This window comes from Micrasema longulum, unplaced genomic scaffold (assembly GCF_059751315.1).
Source record: "Micrasema longulum isolate JH-2025_06_02 unplaced genomic scaffold, ASM5975131v1 h1tg000497l, whole genome shotgun sequence".
NCBI classification, from domain to species: Eukaryota; Metazoa; Arthropoda; class Insecta; order Trichoptera; family Brachycentridae; genus Micrasema; species Micrasema longulum.
In genome coordinates, this window is record NW_028277694.1 from 268,412 (window position 1) to 293,034 (window position 24,623).

The window sequence follows — 24,623 nt, forward strand, 5'->3', positions numbered from 1 at the left end:
TCTCAATGATAGTCATAATTAATGTTTTAATTTGTACCTCAGAGGCAGACGCGTGTAAATCTAGAACTTGATCAAATGATGACATTTCGATTTTTGTATCCAGCCTATGATCATGTTCATTGATTTTGAAGAAATTTAAGTCTTTTAATGAAAGAACCAATGTATTTAAATACTGAAAATACAAATTAATGCTAAAAAATATTAAAAATCACTTAGAGAAAGTGGGTTATTTAGGTTTTTTTGAACATTTTACGTTAGGATTTGCATCCGTCTGCCTCTGAGTACAGAAATACTATCGATAAATAATAAATGTTTCAATGGCAATAATGTACTGGATATTCCAAATTTGTGGATTAAAGTATCACTGTTTTACTGATATAATAAATTACAATGAACTTCCATCAAGAATTTTCACTTACAAACTTAAACATTAATATTGCTTTTGAAATCCTTATTACATACGTTGAAAACCAGATTGTGCCTTGACAATTCTTCATGCAGAAGCCTGCGAATCGCTTACATTTAAATTGATATGGACCCTGATTACAATCGAAAGTCAACAGGGTTTTATTCAATCTTCTGTTGATGTTGTGTTTTTCCAAAACGCGTGGAGACAGTTTTTGGCTCGCGCTCTGACTTGTGTTTTTCAAGACAGACTTCTTCTTGAAGATTTTCATCCCTGCATTGTGCTGATACAACCCAAATAAATAACCCCATTGAAGTGCTCAAAGAAATTTGGATCATAGTGGACGCCATAGGATATTCCAAGGTCTTTTTTGATGGGAGATAATTTTCGTATATTTTTTAATTTAAAAATTTATTTATAAACCCTTACGGATTATAAAATTCATTTAACATAGAATAATATATACATTTTCCATTCATACTCTGTTGTTCAAAATAATATTTTTTACGTCTTTTGAAAAGTTGGTCGGAGTCTTTTGTTTAGTTTTGTCTGGTAGTTTATTGTATAATTTCAGTCCGCGGTTCATTAGTCTTGATTGTCCTTGTCTTGTTTTAGAAAGTTGCGTATGGAATTTGTCTGATATTCTCGTATTATGTCCATGTTGACTACAATTTTTTACAAGTTTTAGTTCTTCGTCTACAATTACATTAGTGGCTAATTTATGGATAAATTCCAATGATTCTAGTTGAAAGAGTTCAGTTATATTTAATTGCTTAGTTTGTTTAAAAAGTTCTTTAGTTGCATTAAAATAGGGAAGGTCATATACTAACTTTAATATTTTATTTTGTTGTCTTTGTAGTCTGTTTATGTCATTTTGATATCCTGCTCCCCATAGTAGTTGCGTATAACATATTTTAGTTTTTACATAGGCTTCATACATTAGAATTTTTTCCGTTTTTGGAACAAAATTTTTGATTTTTAAAAAAAGACTCGATAATGTCGCCACTTTGCTAATTAAATTGTTGATATGAATTGTCCATGTTAATTGTCTGTCTATTGTTAGTCCTAAGTATTTAACATGTTCAATTTCAGTAAGTCGTTCATTATTTATGTAAGCATCTACTTTATGACATTTTTTTCTAGATTCAAAATTGATAATATTGCCTTTTTTTTATTAAGTGTAAGCAAGTTTGTGTTTTTTCATTTAGTCAACATAGTTAGGTCTTTGTTTATGTCATTATTTGTTAATACGTCTTAATTATGTTAAACGCATCGCTTTAAAAAATAAAATAAGATTATAGGTATTATTTACACGTACTGGAGCTTATTATACACTACGTCTAGCGTTTGATGTCTTTGGAAGCTTTTAGAAGTCATCGCTTGTTGTTCCAGCTGACTTAACTTCAAAATTGCACTAAAATCCAAGACCCTATCAATTTGGTTGCGAAAAGGTCAAATTCAAATGTTTTGCACCATAGTCATTACACTTATAAACTCAACCGCAAAATTCTTATACGTAGGTGTCCCAAAGTTTCTAGATTAGATTTTTTCTAGTTTGACTGTCCAATTCTTACGTCTGATGCCTTTGGAAGCTCCTAGAAGCCGCCGCCTGTTGTCCGAGCTGGGTCAACCTCGACATCGCACTAAAGCCCGAGACCCCGCTAATCTGGCTGTGTAGAAGCCCGTTGCCCACGTTCTGCACCATCTTCCCGGCGCTGAGGAACGCCGAAGACTGCGACACATTCAGATGCGGTTGCGCCGAGGTCCCCGGAGTCATCTGTTGATAGTTGTATGGTATGCCTCCGTTTTGCTTTTCGAGCTGGTGGTGCTGCGTGCGAACTGCGAACCTGTTGACGTGGACTGGTATCGGAACGACTATTTTGGTCGCGTTGCTGTTGGACTTGCCTCCTGACGATGAGTGGCTTCCCGAGGCTAGACCGGCTTTGACCCTTTTCCATTTCGCTCTGCGATTTTGGAACCATATTTTAACCTGGAAAAAAAAGCAGTGTTAGAATTGTTTATTCTGTATCGACAAACAAAACATAAACAAAAAAAAAATAACAACAAGACTCAATACACGATTCAAAACAGTATAAGCGTGTCCACATTGTCCATACTAATCAACTTATGGTCAAAGGAACGTGAGATATTATATATACCACTAGCGGACCCGACAGACGTTTTCCTGCCCGAACGTTGGCTTGCCTGCTATTACCTTGGAAAAAGATTTTTTATTGATAAGTAGGTACCTAGCAGGGGCGAATCGTCAAAGTAAGCGATTATGCACAGCTTACCAATATATTTGACTTTAAATTATAATAATTTATAGTAACCATGTTTATGGGAAAATATATAAAGTAATTGTTATTTATTATAAATCACCGTTTATATCTTTCTACAAAAAAATATCTATGTAGTGCGCCCAGCGCCAGCGCCCAGTCCATTCTCGCTGAACGATAAAACTAGCCGATTACCTCAGCTTATTCTTCCATACAAAAAAGTATACTGTATTTTTCGTTTTTAACCCAAGTCGGCTTTTTTAGTACTAAAACAAACTTGCAGATTACAAATATTTTTAGAAGATTCTCTATTTGGAAACTAGTATTTCGAACATTAGTTCCGAAGGACTATTTTTCTTTGATGGGATACCGTTGACATATTATGTATCACATAGGACAGGTGGCGTTCGCAGTGGCCGTTTAAGGCATTATTCATTTTAAAAGAAATCAGCCAGTGCTCAAGTCTTGACAGTACTGTCAATGACAGATCATAATGAAAATATCTGTTGAATGTCATTGTGGTATGTGTTAATAAACTTTTGTACAAGTTTAGTATTCAAATAAAATAGTGTTGATAAAAGCTACGTATATCGCGTGGTTAGTAATAATTGTTGTTTGAGTTGATTTTCACAGAACCACAGAAAAAGTAGTAATTTATAATAACATTACTTACATGTTATGTAAGTACTTATATGTAGTACAAATTAATGAACACGTTTAATAGATTACCTATAAAATAAATCACGGCTCGCCACTGGTACCTAGGTACTTGTTTATGATTGAATTCCAAAACTAAAAATTATTCATATGAAAATACTTCATTTAAGTAAGTACCTGCCTAGGTATTTGTTTAGGGTTAAACTCCAAAACATGAAATAATAAATTTTCAAATATAGAATTATTTTTGCAAATGTCAATCTCGGCTCTTATAAGAAATAAATGGGTAGATATTTTAAGGAATTTAAGGAAGGATCTGATTGAGATCCACAAATAACAAATGCAAAAACAAACTTTTTATGCACAAAAAAACAACATCTTTCCATTTTTTTGTAAATGTATTCTCCTCGAATGCAACCCTGGTAGATCGATGAATGAAACATTTATGCTCTAAGGAGCCTAATTTCTTACTTAAGTAAGCTTCAACAATATTTTGAGTTTGTCCAAATTTTTGTAGACAAGGACTGGATTCAACTCCCTGGGGAGCTGTCAACATCAACACATTACAACAGAGATGAAGAACATTTTAAAAAAGGTAATATAGAAGTCAAGGCATCTACACGGCTTATGAGCTGTCAATGGCTGGTTTAAGTGGCCACTTTACACACTGTGTTGCCACTTTGAGTTAAGTGGCCACTTTACACACTTTAATTATTGAATGTAATTGAATCTTTCAGTTCAATTTTCATCCACTTCCCGACTACCAAAAATTTCGCATCTGTCGAGTGAACTCGTTCTGACAGAGACTTTCGTGATAATTTTTATTAGACCTTTTTGTGCAATGATAAAACAATGTTATTCCCTGGGCTCTCTAATTCTATAAAATGTTACGCATTTCGGCTAATAGTGAACATTTCACAAATAAAATAAAATAAACAAGCTAATTGTTATCACCTGAACTTCGCTCAGTTTCAGCGCCGACGCGATTTGGCTTCGTTCCGTCAGGCTGAGGTATTTCTTGGCGTGGAATTCCCTCTCGAGCTCCAAGAGCTGTTCGCTGGTAAAGGCGGTCCTTCGTCTCCTAGATCTGGCCGATCCTGAGCCCTGGTTGCCGGCCAGACCGCATTCAGATGAAGAATCGTTTCCGTCACCTGCAATGACAAACGATCGACGAACTCGTTAAAAAAATATCGAATGCTAAAAACTAACGCTTATCAGGTTGCCGATTACAATGGGATGTTATTTATTTACCTATGACAGACTTATGCAGTCCATTCTAACAATAGTAAATACAATTTCTTATAATTAATACATGTACTAATCAAATATAATACAACTACATAAAATTAAAGCTACAGCGAAATCCTCGTACGAGATTTTCCTGTAATTTGAAATATTTAATACCAAACACACGTGCGACTTTTGCAGGTCATAAGCCATGTAAATGCCTAGACTTCCATATTCCCTTCTTAAAAATGTATTTCCTCTCAGTTGCAACAAATTAATATCTGAATTACTCCCTAGGGAGGAAATCCAGCCAGTCTGCAAGCATTTGGACGTACTCAAAACGTTATTGATATATTTTATACCTTAACTTCCATACGCCTTTCTTAAAAGAGTTTTCCGTCTCTGCTGCAATATGTTAAAAATATATCGGTGCTTTCTCAGCGCGCGTGCGTTTATAAAGTCCAATCTCCAAAGGGGCGTCGTCTACGTTTCGGGGGTAGTTTTCCCCGTCAGCAAAAAAATGTCGGACAGCAAAAAGCAGAGACAGATTGAAGTCGCTGTTTCAAAAATCTCAAATATGACAAATACACTCATTTTCAGGAGGGTAATCTGTTAATCCTCGTGTGGCTGTGATGTCAGATGAGTCTACATGGAACACAAGACTTTATACAACATCAACATTCCCTTTCCGCACCTAATGGTGCATAGAGAAATGCAATAGTACACCAATCGCACCGTATCTTGATCATTTATCGTTACATGAATGCAAGATGATCAGTCTTACGCTTCGGGTACCACTCCGGGGACTATGAAATTTTCTAGTGTAAAACATGTTATTTTCAATTTTTTTTCATCAAGATTATAATAATAATTATGGATAGCTTATATAGCGCCATTTTCGTAGTATAATACCTCAAGGGCGCCTTACAAAGTGATTATATAAATTTAATTTTAACTTTTTTATTTAAGAAATATAATGTTCTTTGTCACCATATGCTAAGAATTTATTCAAATGATTTAGAGAACAAGTGGGCTTTAAGTTTCTTCCGAAACATCACTTCACTCTCACAGTTTCGGACCTCTGCTGGGAGAGCATTCCATGCCGTAGGGCCTGCGACCGCAAATGCGCGTTCGCCAAATTTAGTGCGCTGTTTGCGTAGAGGTATAATAACTTTTCCTTTCTACGTTGATGAAGCTGATCTAAGCGTAAGACGCCCTCTCTCAAGATATAAGCAATTTAAAAAATCGTGTGTCTCAATGCATCCAAACCGTCAACAACTGTATGTCATCAAACAGACTCAAACTCAATCCATCTAAAACTGAGCTTCTATTGACAGTGACAAAAAAGCGACAACACCTTTTAGATCAATCTCCAATTTCAATCATAGGTTGTGACCTTACCCCTAGTACAAATGTTAAACTACTGGGTGTTCATTTAGAATCAGATCTTTCTCTTCATTCTCAGGTCAACAAAACGGTAAGCGCTGGTTTCTTCCATCTCCGACGGATCAAATCCGTGCGGAGAAATATTCCTATAGATGTTTTTGTAAATGCTTATGTCGTTTCGCGTCTAGATTACTGTAATGGAATATACGAAATCTCCCAAAATATCCAACTAATAAACTTAAATCTGTTTTCAATGCAGCAGCGAGGCTTATTTCGGGAGTAAAAAAATATTCTCACATCTCACAACATCTTCGAGATTTGCACTGGTTAAATTTGCACAGCCCAGAGAGAATAAAACAAAAGCTTTGCTGGACAGTATTCAAATCCCTTCGTAAAATGTCTCCGAGATACCTATGGGACTTTTGTATTCAGCATTTTTTTTTATTTTTATTTATTTACAATTTTAAAAAACCCGTGAGGGTTACATTAGAAATTTTATATTGTCTAGTCATTTTATGTCTCGTCTAGTCTAGTTAGTTCAGTCATCATGTGCTTTTTCAGATTGATTTGAAATTTGTCTCCAGTAAAAGTTTTCAAGTAGTAAGATAAGTCGTCGTAGTGTCCATTATGTAGTATTTTTGACTGTCCTGTGTTTGTCTTTGCTTTTTCAATATGATAGTGTTGTTGTTGTCTGGTGTTATATTTGTGTATGTCAGCATTTTTGACTAATATTATGCCGTCGCTTGTATGTTTCCCAGTGTTATTTTGTGCACAATTTTTGAGGTCTCAATTTTAGTCAAGTAGTTTATGTCAAACTGGTGTGTTTTTTTGTACAGTTCAGTCGTAGAGGTCAGGTAGGGTAGGTTGTATGTTAGTTTAAGAATTTTATTTTGTTGTCTTTGTATTCTTGTTATGTCTGTCTTGTTACCAGTTCCCCAGAAGGCGATCATGTAACTCAATTTACTTTTGACATAGGCTTCGTACATCATATTTTTTTTCTTTCTCGGAATAAAATCTTTAATTTTGTAGAAGAGGCTATGTAGTGATGCCATTACTTTAGTGAGTCCGTCTATGTGTCTTGTCCATTTTAATTGTCTGTCCATTGTAAGTCCTAGGTAAGTCACATGTTCTAGTTCTTTAAGAGTTTCGTTGTTTATTTTTATGTTCATTTTATGGTTCTTCTTTTGTGTTTGGAAATGTATTACATTGCATTTCTTGGCATTTAGTGTTAAGAAGTTTTTGTTTGTCCATTCTAATAGTTTTTGCACGTCATTGATTCGGGAGAGGAAAACTTGTCGAAATCCGGCGCTCCCCAAACACTAGATTTGGAGATCGTGCTTTAGCCGCCGCCGGCCTCTCTGCCTGGAACCGATTGCCTTCAAACTTACGAATCATCGACAGTCCCAGTCAGTTCAGATCCCAACTAAAATCCCACTTCTTTAGACTATCATACCCTTAATTTTAAATCTGTAAATATAATATATCACTTTAGTTTAATTAAAATGTAACTTTAGGTTTACAATTGTAAAGCGCCCTTCAGGTGATTTTTCACAAAAATTGCGCTATATAAATCAACCAAATATTATCTTGGCAAGGGTTGAGTGTCATAATTTCAGAGGGCTCAGCTTTCTTCATTAACACGTATTTCCGTATTTTCTTCCTGAAAATAACGGAACATGTTAAGCGTATTAAATTAACCCATAATTTGTCTTAGTTAATAAGTTCTAAATGACAGTTCTACGCAGTGCTTCCATTTTATAAATTTTAGCCAAAATTACTTTCTTTCCTCATATTCTACTGCATAGGCACAGCAACGCAAATAAAGATATTCAATTAAGCGATGTGTTTTCTCGATAAATGCATAGTTGCTATAGTCCTTAAAACGAAACATAGTTAGAATGACAGTTGTCAGAAAAAGTGACGACATAACTTTGTAGTAACGTCAAAGAAGTAATTTATATTAACACACGAAAAATCGTTTGTATCTGGCGTGTTAATTTATTTTTTAATACAATGCTTGAAACATAAATCAACATAAATATATAAAATCAGATTAAAAACTAAAAAAAAACTAAAATAACCCTAATTATTAACGACGTTCTTACATGGTTACATCATTTTGCAAAAACGTTAAAGACGGGACAAATTGATCAATGTAAATTGATCGAATAAAAAAATAATTCATTTGATGTTGTTCATGAAAAAAGTATAAATGCTTCATTTTTTAGTGTATAATTGTGTTAAACACACTATAACAGGCTTGTTTTTGCGTTTTTATATCAATTTTCGGAAACAGAGTTGAAACTCTTGAATGATTGCATGAAAAAACTGATAAAATCGATTTGATCAGTGATAAGTAATTTCCCATCACTAATGAAATTAGTTTGACAGCTGTCATTCTAATCAAGCTATATTTTGAGGACTATAGATTATTTTTATTTACTCCCCTGATAATTAATATCAGACAAAGCCTCGGCGAAGCGTGGCCGGGTTCAGCTAGTTATAAATAAAACATGAACAAGATATTATACACCCAGGAGTTATAAAAAATACATATAGATGCATTGTTAAATTAATGTTTTTTATTTTTTAAATCTTAATTTTTAGACCGTGTTATTTCGACACCCTTAAAAAACATTTTAAATGAAGTTTCAGTGAACTTTATTTTCAACAATGTTTGAGCATGTCCAAATGCTTGCAGACTGGCTGGATTTTCTCCCTAGGGAGTTGTTCAAATTGGAAAATTGTTTTCAGGCGTTGCCTAGTAGGTGATTTGGTTCAGCCGGATGAATCTCACCAACATCATAAAGGTTTCAGCTCCTTTACTTCACAAAAGTCAACAGATGGAAGAGTTGAGGAAATGTGGATGTTTAAACATGGGCAGAATGGTGAATTTTACACAGTGTATAAAGTGGCCACTTAAACCAGCCAATGACAGGTCATAAGCCCTGTAAATGCCTAGACTTCCATATTCCCTTCTCAAAAACGTTTTCCCTCTCTGTTGAAATAAATTTAAATATGAACAACTCCCTAGGGAGAAAATCCAGCCAGTCTGCAAGCATTTGGACATACTCAAACATTGTTGAATTACTACCTGGTAAAAGAAGAAGTATAAAAATTGGAAAAATGTTTTCAGGCGTTGCCTAGTAGGTGATTTGGTTCAGCCGGATGAATCTCACCAAAATCATAAAGGTATCAGCTCCTTTACTTCACAAAAGTCAACAGATGGAAGAGCTGAGGAAATGTGGATGTTCAAACATGGGCAGAATGGTGAATGTTACACAGTGTGTAAAGTGGTCACTTAAACCAGCCAATGACAGGTCATAAGCCCTGTAAATCCTAGACTTCCATATTCCCTTCTCAAAAACGTTTTCCCTCTCTGTTGAAATAAATTTAAATATGAACAACTCCCTAGGGAGAAAATCCAGCCAGTCTGCAAGCATTTGGACATACTCAAACATTGTTGAATTACTACCTGGTAAAAGAAGAAGTGTAAAAATTGGAAAATTGTTTTCAGGCGTTGCCTAGTAGGTGATTTGGTTCAGCCGGATGAATCTCACCAAAATCATAAAGGTATCAGCTCCTTTACTTCACAAAAGTCAACAGATGGAAGAGCTGAGGAAATGTGGATGTTCAAACATGGGCAGAATGGTGAATGTTACACAGTGTGTAGAGTGGTCACTTAAACCAGCCAATGACAGGTCATAAGCCCTGTAAATCCTAGACTTCCATATTCCCTTCTCAAAAACGTTTTGCCTCTCCGTTGAAATAAATTTAAACTTTATTTTCCCCTCCGTTTCGAAAACAATATAAATCTCCATCAGATGCTGTGAATCTAGTCATCTTTCATAATATTTCTAGCAGTGAACAATGCCATCTATGCGTATTATAACATTTCACAATCCATTACACAAGCGTAAATCGACGTTTTGTGATAATTTCTGCATAAGATCGATAGCGAATATTTGAGGAGTTAAGAGTCAGTGAGAATACAGTGAGGAACTTAAGCCCTACGGGAAATTGGATACAAAAATATTAAATATTTTTTGTTATAATCACTGGCGGCTCCTGGCCGGAAACATTGGCAGTGCATTTCTCTACATTTGTCAACTCGTACATTGAGTATTATAACAATATGACAGGTCTGACGTGATAAACGAGCAATAGTATGACAGATGACCGCCCGCGCATCGGAACCAGGAACGCTAAATTCGCCTAACATTATATGCACGTTATAGGATACTAAATAAACTAAATTCGTACTAATATTTTATTTTTTTATTTTTTTTTATTTTTATTTTCTTTTATTCAGGAAACATACAGTACAGTTACAAAGTTTAATATTTCACACAATTGGACTTAATTCTAATGGACCAGTGAAGTTTCCATATTAAAAAGCAATTAAATCTAATGTTAATTATGAAAGTATAAAAAAGAGAAGGAAAAAGAAAACATAAATGAAAGTTGTTTGAAAATTTAAATTTAAGTGAAAAAAATATATTTTAAGGTTTGTAGTTTGTAGTGAGTATTTACAAATGGAAATAATATTAAAAATGAAGAAAATTTGTAAGAGTAATTAAGAATTAAGAATGGAAATAAAGAATGAAAAACATACTCAGATGTAAAAATAAAATAAAATAGTAATAACATTTTTTTTAAAAAAGGAAAAACATAAACACATATTTATTTTAAGGGATTCAAAGAAACGATGCGAAGAATCTTTAAGTGAAATATAAGACAGTAAATTTAAATTTAGGTCAATTTAAAAAACATCTTCAAAATTAATGACACATTATAGTAAGAGCAGCAATATGTTGATTTTATTTATAATATAAGTAATTAAAAGTAGTTTAAAAGTATAACAAGTATAAAAACATGCCAATGGCAGCAGAGTCATGTCATTACGCATGTTCAAAGTGACATTTCAAACGAACTTCAAACTTCAAATCTGCGAATGCGTTGGCAATGCCCGTAGTATGTATATTATCTTCTCCCTCTAACGCACGATTCACCGGTATAAAGCGTTGTCTATCTCGCTCAAATGACGATCTTAGGAGATATGACTTATTTCATAGAAATTCAATGTAAAGAGTTGTGCAAAACAGAACATGCACGGGGACGATTGCGCATGCGTAGACAAGTTGAGAAAATCGCCCGCTAGAGTCGATCTCGCTAGATCTTTTGGCGCTAGTATTCAATATTATGATGTTTACAAGTATAATATTGCAACGAATCCCTGTTTCTTTCTACCTACCAGGGGCGAACCGTCCAAATAATTGATTATTCGCAGCTTACCATTATATTTCACTACCAATAATAATGTTTTATAGTAGTTTTAACTGTAGGAGAATAAATAAAATAATCTATATTTATTATAAATTAACGTCACTGTTTATATCTTCCTCAAAAAATAAATATAGGCTGCTAAATACGCACCCAGCGCATTGCCCGGTTCCAATTATTGCAGCTTATTTTTCTATACAAAATGTATACTGTATTTTAACATTCAAAAACCCAGTGCGTATATTTTCCTTGCTAAGTTCACTCGCAGATTACAGATATTATTTCAAGCTTCTCTATTTGGAGAGTAGCATTTCGAGCGTTATTTCCTAAAGACCATTTTCGTTTGATAGTATTCTGTTGACATATGACGCCAGTTTTTTAGTCCGCGCGTTTTAGCTAGTGGCGCCTCGCTCGGTGTCGTCAATTTCTTGCATTATTCATTCTCAGTTTAGAAGGAAACGAAGCTGACGGCTCGGCGCGGTCACGTGACATTTTTGTTGCAATATTATTGCGAATTTTTCTAATGAATGTTATTGTTATGTTATGTTATGTAATGTAATATGTAAAGTTAAAATTATGTATTTTGGCATAAATAAATTAATTTAAATCTAATATTATTGTTTTTTTTTTAATTTTTCAGAAAAAAAAAATTATATCGTAAAAGTTTTTTTTTGTGTACATAATGGGAATGACGTCTTACAATAAAATGTTTACTTTCTTTTATATTAGTACCTAAATATTTGCAGTATAAAATGTAAATTACAAACAAATATACGGTGTTTTTAATCAGTGCCAAACAAAAAGGAATTATGAATATACTTATTTTATTATCCTTATTTTTTAAGATATTTTATTTTTTTTAACTTTTGCATACATGTACTGTCTAAAAATAATGGAGAATATACCTACATATTACGCAAAGTTATTAATTGTTGTTTGTTTGTTGGGTAAAATTATTTTGATTAAAAAGAAGTAGGTATTGCGTCTTCTGTTGCCAGCAGGTGAAACTGGAGCTGGAGAGATGAAGTTGTTTTTACACAAAACCATAGAAAAAGAATCCGTGTACCTATATATACTTTTTTTTTATATGCCTCCACTCATTTGCGAGATTACTTATATGTATGTATGTACATGCAGGTACAAATTATGAAAAAAAATAAAGCTTACCTATAAAAAAAGTCACCGTTCGCCACTGCTACCTACTTATAACATATTTTTACAATTAATAAAATGACTAATTTATTTCCACTATTTTTACTTGGCAGTGCACTGCACTTATGCACATACTAAGGAACCGCCTCTGGTTATAATGTCATTCTGTAGTTTATCAGCTTTATTTTTATAAAAATCATAAGCTGAGTTGCAAATATAGTTTAAAACCATACCCTGATGGTTTGAAAATAGTGTTTTGAAGCAAACAACAGGACACAGGACTTTTAGTCCCACGGAGTTGGGACTTATTGTCTCAAATAATGTACAATAAACTTATGTATGTAAATAAATAAACATAACAATATGTATCAGCCATTTTATTAGACCAAAAGCTGTCATAAGTAGAGATAATCAATGTTTTTCGAAATAAAAAATTCTGGCTTTTTGCTGATGACAACAAGGTACTTAAACTGATTGAATCTCCCAATGATTGTCTTCTTTTTCAACATGATATTAATTGTTTTAATGAATGGTGCGACATCAATTGTCTTCAACCTAACATTGACAAATGTAAAATAATATCTTTCTCGCGACGAAAAAAACCTATACAATTCAACTACAAACTAAAAAATACTTCCCTTTCAATGGTTTCGTCAATAAAGGATCTTGGCATTACTTTAGATAGTAAACTCTCCTATCGTGAACACATTGATAATATTGTAAACAAATCTCTCAAACTTCTCTGTTTTATCAATAGAGTGACGGCGGACTTCAAAAATATTAATACCATCAAAACTCTTTATTGTTCACTAGTTCAACCCCATCTAGAATACGCTTCTCCTATTTGGTCTCCATTCTACAGGACTCATATTGACCATATCAAGTCTGTCCAACACAGTTTTTTAAGAAAAGTGGCATGGTTGCTCGGATTACAAAGGGGTAATTATTTTTATTTTGAAATAGAGCAATCTCTTAATCTGTCTTCATTGGAGAGACGTAGAACTGAGATAGACCTTATATGCATTTTCAAAATACTTAATGCTTTAAGTGATGTCCCATCTCTGTTACAATCAATTTCTTTTCATGTTCCCAACCGTGTCACCAGAAGTCAAAATCTGCTATTTATAAAATCTTCTAAGAGCAACTTTGGTATTTATGCCCCAACGTCCAGAATGTGTAGATTAGTCAATTCATCACACGACTTGTAATTTTTTGGGATAGATCTTCCGGCTTTTCGTAGATCTCTTCGCGACTAAACAGTGTGGGATGAAGTTGGATTGGCATGGTTTAGCTCAAACTTTTTGATCTTTCGTTTTTTTAAATATATTTTATACTATTATTATTTTGCCCTTGTTTGTCTTTGCTAAATAGTTTTATGTTATTTTTGTTCAGTTTCTTGCATTTATGATTCTTCATGTAACTGTTGTAATTGGCTTATGCCGTATATATATATAATAAATAAATAAATAATCAATATTTTTTCATATAATTTCATTGAAAATATTTTTTTCAATGAATATTATATGCTTTATTTTATTGAATAAAAAAAACATTTTTAAATAGTTTGATGTAGGTACTTAACTTTCAAAATGCGAAAATAAAAATTTGAATTTGCATTAAATACATACAATGATTTTTCCCCTAAAAATTGGGAAATTTTATTCATATGGTATCATTTTTTTTAGTATGGCATCACACAATTTCAACTGTCATTTACATCGCGGCAAAACTGTTTCACACTTTTATAATAACTGTTTAAACTATCTTCTTTTCACACTATGCTTATAACATCAAATAATATTTCTTTTGCCAAATTTTTTAACTTTCTGCATCGTAATTTATTGGTGTAAAGACTTTATTCTTCCTTAACACGCGTCAACTGCATGTCTCTATTTAGTAAAATGTCAAAATTAGACGCCTAAACAAAATGGTCAATTACGGGCACATACTTTTAGTTTAGTTTGAGACAATAATTGAGGGCATTGGAGGCGAAGATAGCAACCTCCAAAATATTTTTTTTTTTGGTTATGATGTCATTCTGTAGTTCATCAACTTAATTTTTTATAAAAATCATGAGTTGAGTTGCAAATGTGGTTTAAAATCATACTTCTGATGGTTTGAAAATAGTATTTGGAAGCAAACATAACAATATCTATCAGCCATTTTATTCCACCGATGGCAGGCTTGAGATTAAAATTTTCAAAATGGCCGTGCCATACAAATATTGACAGAGTTTTTTGAATTCGTGTTTCTATTAAAGCTAATTTATTAGTATCTAAAAGTTTAAGTTCAGTGAAAATAACATTTCTAACATGGAGACTCAAAAATAAGACGGGTATAATTCCCAAAATGTTTTCCCCAACGCTGGCTGATGCAGCAAACTTCCGTCATCATCACCAAAGTACTTTCGAAACGACCCAAATTTTTACCGGACACGGAGCTATGAGAAGTTACCCATATAGGTTTAAATTAAGGAATGATGACTATTGTCCATGCGATGATATTTCTTCACAGAGTTTAGAACATCTGTTATTTCAGTGCCCATTTTTCAGTTTACAGCGCCATAATCTTGAAGCAGAATGCAGGAAAGATGGAATATCCTCAACAGATATCCACACTGTCGTTAAAAGTAGTTATCACGCGCCCTTGTTCATGGACTTTGCAACAATGGTGATTGGACTCATAAAGGTTATAAATCAAAATCAGTGATCAAACATCCCATTTCCAAGACAGACAAAAACGATTTTTTCCGAGTACCTTAGCCTTGTACATGACACGTAAGGCTACTAAATGCAGGTGTCCAAATATATATAAACATAAAAAAATCAAAAAATCGGTTGTGAAAATGTTCATTTGAAGATCTCAAAAAATACGAAGTCATCATTTAAAAAAAAAGATATATATATAGTCTTGTGTGCATGTCGACTAGTATGACATCAGCTTGAAAATAAAATTAGTCTTTAACAAATATCAAACACTCTCCGTGCGATAATAGAGACCCGCCTCTGATCAAAAATCGTGCGGGCTTTACTTATTTATTAATTTATACATACGCCCAATGGGCATTTTTAAGGACGTATTTATACATAGAAAATTATAATAAAAAAAGTAGAAAGACTCAATGGTATATAGTAGACTTTGTGGGAGTGGAAGCGGGAGAGGGGTATTTATAATTGAATTTGATTCAGTGATCGTTTGAAAGAAGACAACTTGTTATCAAAGAAATCAAGACTGCTATGTTTGTTGGCAGACCTTAGAATTCTGGGCATGGGGGAATGAAAACCACAGTTAGTTCTATGGTTATCGGTATGAAAGAGTAAGTTTTGTCTGAGATTTCTAGTTGGGATATTGAATTATATCGAGCTCAGTAGTTCAGGCGCATCAAAGAGTGAGTTGAGAATTTTAAATAGGACTAGAAGGTCGGATTTATTTCGACGGTCTTGAAGAGCTAGTTTCTAACTCATTATACGTATATTGGTCTCTGGATAAGCCCAACCTCCAGCCTGTCTTTCTCAAAAATCGATCTTGAACTGATTCAATATTCTTGATGTGAACATCATAATATGGAGACCAGATAACAGAGGAATACTCTAGGTGCGGGCGAACTAGAGCTTTAAGAGTATTGATATTTTTGAAGTCAGTTGTGCTTCTGGTTATAAATCCAAGGAGTTTTAAGTATTTTTTGATAACATGCTCAATATGAATTGTAAAATGAAGTTTAGTGTCAAGTATAATACTTAAATCTCGTATACTAGACACAGATGATAATATTTCATCGTTCAGTGAGTGGTCGTATATGATTGGATTTTCCAGATGAAAAAATCTCATAACCTTGCACTTACTTAAGTTGAGATGTTTTTCGCATAGCATGATTTAAATTCTGGGAAACTCTTGCACGAACGTTCTGACGATGCCTATCATAAAAATCTCGAAGTTCCTTCTTCCTTCCTTTCCATTATTCGATTAAAGCGAGGCTAGTTCCGTAAAAGCTATTTCTTTACTATTGAGTAAAAAGCCAGCGTAAACTAATGTATGTGATCGTAGACCGCACTTAAACGTCAATAAACTAAATATATTTTTGTCTCTTTAGAGAAGTGTTGTGCGGAACCAGTTATGATGATCAAATGATCCGATTATTTTTAACTGTTAATTGAATCGATCCCAGTACTAAAAACAGTCGAATGATTATTTAAAAAAAAAAATATTTGACTTTTTGTACATAATGCTGACATTACATTTGCGGGCTTATTACCAAATGGATATGTATTCCAACCAAACAATAAAACAAAAGTTTCATTTTTGTAATTCAAGTCGCAAAATATATTGAATAGAAAATAAAAATAAAAATAAAAAAGCTAAAGATACACCAAAACATAAATAATTGTATTTGCATATAAATTACCCTTAATCGATACTATTACTCAATGGGAAAAGGGAATTAAGAGGGAAGAGGAAAGGAGGGGAGATTAAGGACGAGAAAGGAGATGTTTCTTCAAATGTGATTTAAACAGGGATACTGTAGTAACATCTTTGATGGTGGATGGGAGATGATTCCACAGACGAGCCGCATGGACACTATATGAGTTAAGCTAGGGTTTCCTAGGAGAGCGGCGCCCGTATCTTAACGGCCGTAGTGAAAGATGATGAGGTGGACAGCCGTCGTAACGGTGACTAGAGAGTGGTTTCCTGGGAAAACGATGTTGATAATACCGTTAAAAAATAAAACCACTCTCTAGTCACCACTCCGACGGCTGTCCACCGCATCACCGTTCACTACGGCCGTTAAGATACGGGCGCCGCTGTCCTAGGAAACCCTAGCTTTAGAGAAGAAAGAAGAATTGTGGAGGGGTATTAAGAGAGTGCTTTGAGAATTAGAACGAAAAGGCAAACCATAAACTGATTAGCGCTGACGTAGGTTTTTAGGAGCATTGGGACTATGAAGTACAGTAAACAGAAGTGAGAGAAAGCGATCGTTCCTCCGCTGTCTATTTTTGAGCCATTTTATTTGCCTACAATAATCAGAAATGTGGTTATATTTCCTAAGACCAAAAATATACCTTATGCATGTATTCTGAAGTCGTTCAAGTTCACGAAGTTGCTCACAGCTTAATTCAGTCATGGAAACATCAGCGTAATCTAGATTGGGCAGTAGTAATGCTTGCACGAGAGTGCAATTAGTATTAATGGGAAAGAATTTTAGCAATCGTCTAAGTGAGTGTAGATCGAAAAATATAATGCAGCTTAATTAATGATTATGAGCTCGCTAGCATCGATGTTCATCCATTTGTACTCCTAGGCAGAAAATGATCAAGGTACGTTGGTTGGAAGAAATTGCCATTTGGCAATACGCCAACGTACAAGTTACATTATATACAAAAAATTAAATAAAAAATTAAAAAAGCTCATTGCGATAGCGAAAAGATGGGTCGCCTCGATAGCCGGTAAAACATGGATTATAAAAGCTGATGATAGGAATGAATGGAGACGTTTAGAAGTGGCCTTTTATCCAGCAGTGGAGAGAATAAGGCTGAAAAAGAAGATTGTGATAGTTTATGCCCATTTAACTTCAAAACGGCAAAAACTGGACTCGCGTGGTACAAATTTTAATTGCCATTAATTTTCATTTTGCAAAAAAAAAAAAACATTCCTCTCCTAATAATCGATTAACCGGTTGTGTGACTCAGTATTTTGGAAGCAACACCGATATTCCATATACTGTCCGAACTATTTTAGACTGAGGGCTGTTTACCCTACAGCGTTCGATATATGGCACCCCTAAAGCTAGATGCAAAAACCAATAAAACTCGCCTAAAATTGCTCTATTTCGACTTTTTCCCGGTTTTGTGGCTTCGTGGGCGTGTCGGGACGTCGTTGTACGGGTCAAGGGGTCGATTCCCGGCGGATCAATTCTTCTTGGGTAGGGGAGAGGGCCCAAACTGTCACAAATTGGTTCCGAAATCTTGTGCTTACTAGTCACAATTGCTAATGGACTTAGATCGATGGAGTTTTTATTATGTACACGATCTGCTTTGTCTGTTTTTATTTTTACTGACGCATTTTCTGTAAGTAGGTATCGCTTAATGTTTTAGATATTATCAACATTTTGCGTTAGTCAAAATTTTTGTCGACAAGCACAGGATTCAACCCTATAGGGAGCTGTTTATTTTAACATATTATTATGTATTTATTTATTTTATTAAGGGACACTGTCCATGTATACAATTTATATGGTTTATATATTACAATTAAAGAATAGTTAAAAACGTTTTTAAAAAAAGAAAAGAAGCATTGACAAACATAAGGGACATCGAGACAAGATCTGGACTATTTATTTAGTGCTCGTTTAAACCGCTGTAAACTTAAACAAATAAAGTCCAGATGATCTTGTCTCGAGTTAACAATGTGACAAAGACGGGTCATTGGAGAATTAAGGCCATAGTTTGTTCTATGCCGATCGATGAACAGTACTTCATTGTTTCTCAACCTACGAGTCGGAATATTGAATTTTACTTGTCCCAGTAATGTAATTATATTATTCAGTATTTATTTATTAATTTATTGTAAAGAAACAAACAGTCAATGATATAATAATATTTTTTTAAATACAGTTTTAAAACAGACCAGCAAAGTTTCTAAATAAGAATCATACAAATTATTAAATTGTGTTACAACAAAAGGGTGTGTTTATGTGTATTTGTATGAGAGTAAGTGTAGATGTGTATTCATGTGTATTAGTGTGGGAGTAAGTGTTCAGGTGTGTGTAAGTGTGAGCATCATTTAATAGTAAGTGGGATCGTATCGCAACCAGAAATAAGGATTCTTAATTTATTGTTAAATAGAAATACGATAAAATATTCTTCATCTCTGTTGTAATATGTTAGTTATTAGTTTCAATTACTATTTTCAATTTTATATGTACACATTCACAATTTCATGTACCTACTTCTAAGGTTTTAACATATACTTAATTCGTTTTTTTCCAAATTTAAAAATTAGTATGAAAAGTTTTAAAAAACTCAGAGGTTATACGAGTTCGTCATTTGAAAGAAAATTTTCCGCTGTAAAAGATATTGTGTTTGCTTTTACATTTAATAAATTTTTTTTTTTTTTTAATTTATAACATCTTTTCTTTGCATTTTACCAAAGGTATACGGTAAATTACAAATACAAAATATATAATTACACAAAAAAACAAATCCCACAAAGGCATGGTCTGTGTGTGGGTACGTAACTTGGTATCAAGTTATGCCTAGGTATAATATGACTACTTGCTGAACGATGAAATATTATCATCTGTGTCTAGTGTACGAGAATTGGGGCATTATACTTGACACTAAACATTCTTATACAATTCACATTGAGCATGTTATCAATAAATCCTTAAAACTCCTTGGATTTATTAACAGAAGCACAACTGACTTCAAAAATATCAATACCCTTTAAGTTCTCTTCTGTTCCCTAGTTCGCCCGCACCTAGAGTATTCCTCTGTTATCTGGTCTCCATATTATGATGTTCACATCAAGAATATTGAATCAGTTCAAGATCGATTTTTGAGAAAGACAGGCTGGAGGTTGGGCTTATCCGGAGACCAATATACGTATAATGAGTTAGAAACCAGCTTAAGTATATCTTCTCTTCAAGACCGTCGAAATAAATCCGACCTTCTAGTTCTATTTAAAATTCTCAACTCACTCTTTGATGCGCCTGAACTACTGAGCTCAATATAATTCAATATCCCAACTAGAAATCTCAGACAAAACTGACTCTTTCATACCGATAACCATAGAACTAACTGTGGTTTTCATTCCCCCATGCCCAGAATTCTAAGGTCTGCCAACAAACATACCAGTCTTGGTTTCTTTGATAACAAGTTGTCTTCTTTCAAACGATCACTGAATCAAATTCAATTATAAATACCTCTCTCCCGCTTCCACTCCCACAAAGTCTACTATATACCATTGAGTCTTTCTACTTTTTTTATTATAATTTTCTATGCATAAATATGTCCTTAAAAATGACTATTGGGCGTATATATAAATAAATAAAGGCTTCCGAAAGAATATGATAAAAAAATAAGTGCTAATGTAAGAACATATTTTTTTTGTCAATAAAAAAAAGAAAATTATACCTAATACAGTGTACGCTATTCATTAAAGCATTTCAAATCTGATTTTTTTTATCCATAATTTCAACAAAAATAAAAGTTTTAAAAATTCAAATAATTAACTCTATCATATTGTATGAAAATAAGTGTCTTTGCCCGAGTCTGGATTTTCAATAAGAGATTGACGAAAGTGAGCATTTTCATTTGGTTCAATCGAAAAGCGGCCAAAGCTGCTTGTGGTATTTGTGCAGTGTGCGGTGAAGATGTTATGATTTTTTTATATTTTTTTTACAATACATAAGAGGTAAAACAGAGTATTAAAAAAATAAAGGATAATTACATAGCAATGAAATACATATTAACAGTAAAATTATTAAACAAAAATTCCACAAAGGCATAGCCTGTTCCTGGGTATACAAGAAATGTTTATAAATTTTTGCTCCTATAATAAATAGACCCGTATAATATTTTTGTGTAATATTAGAAAGAGAAAAGAAAATATTCTGTAAAAGATTATGATATTTTTTTTTATTTTAATTAAAATTTTTAATTATAAATAAAAAATATATAATATATTCAACAATGTTTGAGTATGTCCAAAAGCTTGCAGACTGGCTGGATTTCCTCCCTAGGGAGTCATTCATTTCAAATGAAATGCAACTGAGAGGGGAAACATTATTTATTTATTTATTTGGGAAAAAAACAACAGTTTTTACATACATTGTAACAATATTTTGAGTTTGTCCAAATTTTTGTAGACAAGAACTGGATTCAACTCCCTGGGGAGCTGTTTGTATTAACATATTACAACAGAGATTAAGAACATTTAAGAGAAGGTAATATATAAATCTAGGCATCTACAGGGCTTATGACCTGTCAATGGCTGGTTTAAGTAGCCACTTTACACACTGTGTAACATTCACCATTTTGCCTATATTTGAAATCTATATTCCTTCATTTCTTTCATCTGTTGATGTTGACCCGCACAAATAAAGGTTTCAGCTCTTTAACTTCACAAACATAAACAGATGAAAGAATTGAAGGAATATAGATGTTCAAATATAGGCAGAATGGTGAATGTTACACAGTGTGTAAAGTGGCCACTTAAAGCAGCCATTGACAGGTCATAAGCCTTAGATGCCTAGAAATGCCTAGACTTCCATATTCCCTTCTTAAAGTTATTCTCATTCCCTGTTGTAATATGATGTTTCCATGACTGATTTAAGCTGTGAGCGACTCGATAAACTTGAACGACTTCAGAATATATGACCACATTTCTGATTATCCTAGGCAACTGAAATGGCTCAAAATTAGACAGCGGAGAGACTATCACTCCCTCTCACTTCTGTCCAATGTACTTCATAGTCCTAACGCTCCTATACACCTGCGTGAAAAATTTCAACGCTTATCGGTTCATGGTTTACCTCTTCGTTCTAATTCTCAAGGCACTCTCTTAATACCCATCCACAATTCCTCTTTCTTCTCTAACTCATATAGTGTCCATGCGGCTCCACTGTGGAATCATCTCCCATCCGCCATCAGAGATGTTACTACAGTTTCTCTGTTTAAATCACGGCTGAAGAAACATCTCCTTTCTCTTCCTTAATCTCTCCTCCTTTCCTCTTTCCCCTTTTTTCTCTTTACCCGTTAAGTAACAGTTTTGATTTAAGGTAATATATAAACAAATACGTTTATTTCTATTTTTATATATATTTAGCTTTTTAATCTTTTTTTTTCTATTGAATATGTTCTGTATCTCGAATTATAAAAATTAAACTTTCATTTTATTGGTTGATTGGAAGAAATTGCCATTTGGCAATAAGCCCGCCAATGTACAAATAACATTATGTACAAAAAGTTAAATAACTAAAAAAACTGTCTCAAGTTGTATGCTTTTACGGTATTACCCTTAACATGTTAAAAAAATTGTGTCTGACAAATAAACGCCATACATTCACAGAAGGGCTTGAATATAATGATATTTTTACCTCCTGGTTTTCCATTGGTAAGATCCTGCGCTTCGGTAGCACTACAGCAGCTCATGCTCACATCACTCCCACTCTCACTATCCCTATCGCTTCCGTGCTCGCTTCCGTCCTCCCTGCTCCCGACGTCCAGAAACATCCTCGACGACTCTTCATCGTTCAAATCCTCGTCGAATTCTTCCCGTGAACTCCTGCGATCTTCATCTACCTTCGGGCCCCCGTCTTCGACTGCAGCGGAGGCCTTCGCTTGCGGCTGATGCTGTAAACCAAAAAGACCTTGCAACGGATGGAACCAGGAGTTTGCGTATAAGTTCAAAGGGAAATTCATCGCAGGTAGTTGTTGGTTCTGCTGGAACAGCGATGGACTCAAATACTGCTGCATTTTAACCAAGTCTTTGATCCTTGACAATTCTTGGTCTTCGTCAGCTTCGACTAATCTTTCTTCTTCGATATTCCTAACAGTAGCTGGTTGCGTCCGCCTGCTGGCATGCTTGTTATCCTGGCTGCCGATTATCGACTCTATAGAAAATGGTTTCGGAACTCTGATCGCGTTCGGCGAGGTCTTTTTAAGATCCTTTAACGACACTGTTGTAAAAGGTACGTTTAAGATTGGAGAACCCATTTTCGCACTGTTTGGAGAAGCCTTATCTTGACTGCTGTTTTCAAACTCCCCCGTATCCAAATTTACACATTTATTTTCATTGTAGTCTTGAGTCTCAGCTTCCATTTTAAAACATTGCAAATATTTTACATTATATTAAATGCCGTATTTTTCAATTGGACATTACGAACCACGAATAATTTGTTGAACTAAATGAGCATTAGTTTTTTTATTGCTGACTATATCATTTGATTTTCTCGATTATATTATTAAGTTTAAAAATGCATACCTAAACATTTAACCAAAACTTTGCCAGCGCGCATTTTTAAAATTTTATTTTTTATGGCTTTGTTAACAAACAAATATTAATTTCTTTAAACTTTGTTAACGCATAAAAAAAACCACGTGTTTTGTCAATGCTCTTATATTTGTCATTAATTATTTCTGCGTTCAAATATTTCTAAATTTATAAATTTGTCAAAGCACTTATAATTGTTATTAATTTTGTCTCCACTCAAATTATTTACAATTTCGTCAACGACTAATGATTGTTATTAATTTTTCCAACGCAGTTATGTCTGTTAATTAGTCATCAACGCACTTATGTGCAGTAATTATAATTTTAACAAAACACGAACGATTGTTATCAATTTAGCCAACGCACAAATCTTTAGATTTTTATAATTTTTTGGCGCACCAATGAAAACTATTAATTTTATCAACTAAGTTTGTCAACGCAGAAATGTTAGTTATAATTTTGTCAACGCACTAAATGATTTTTATTAATTTTTCCAACGCACTTATGTCTATTAATTAGTCATTAGCGCACTAATGTACAGTAATTAATACTTTTAGCAAAACACGAACAATTGTTATTAATTGTGTCAACGCACAAATCTTCCACCCATTTTAGTATTTTTTTAAACGCACTAATTTTATTAACACTTTTTAATTTTTTCAACGCACTAAAGTTTGTGAATTAGTCATTAGCGCACTAATGTGCAGTACTTTATAATTTTAACAAAACACAAACGATTGCTATTAATTTTGTCAACGCACAGATCATAAGATTTTTTTATTTTTTTTAACGCACTAATTTTATCATCACATTTATGTTTGTTATCAATTTTGTCAACGCACTAATGAGAAATAATTTATAGTTTTAACAAACTACAAATTAATGTTTTAATTTTGTCAACGCACTTAGATTTATTACTAATTTTGCCAACGCACATGTGAATTTAATGAATTTTGCTCACGCACTTTTGTTTATAATTAATTTTGTCATCGCACAAATTGAAAAATTTGTCAAAACACCAATGTTTATTTTATTTTTTTAACCCACAAACATTTGTCATTAATTTAACCAACGCACCCAAGTTAATTAGGTAGATACTAATTTTCAAATTTGAACAAAAGAAAAATTAAATAATTAGGAACGTAAGCCGCCGCATTTCCGTCACTAATAATACCGCGACGTTCGGATTTCAAACACATCTGTCAAACTAAAACAAAAGAATTCCCAACCGCGAAATTCAAATT

The 24,623-nt window shown here is 33.6% G+C and overlaps 1 protein-coding gene across 1 annotated transcript; it reads right to left on the reverse strand.

The window, feature by feature from the left end:
* Positions 1 to 868: 868 nt before the first annotated feature.
* On the reverse strand, positions 869 to 23,351 carry unpg (homeobox protein unplugged). The gene is made up of 3 exons (XM_088227274.1): positions 22,484 to 23,351; positions 4,297 to 4,493; positions 869 to 2,396 (listed from the first exon to the last, which is right to left on the reverse strand). Exons 1-3 carry the CDS (start codon positions 23,205 to 23,207, stop codon positions 1,977 to 1,979), a joined length of 1,341 nt encoding a protein of 446 aa, XP_088083400.1. The 5' UTR covers positions 23,208 to 23,351; the 3' UTR covers positions 869 to 1,976.
* Positions 23,352 to 24,623: the final 1,272 nt, after the last annotated feature.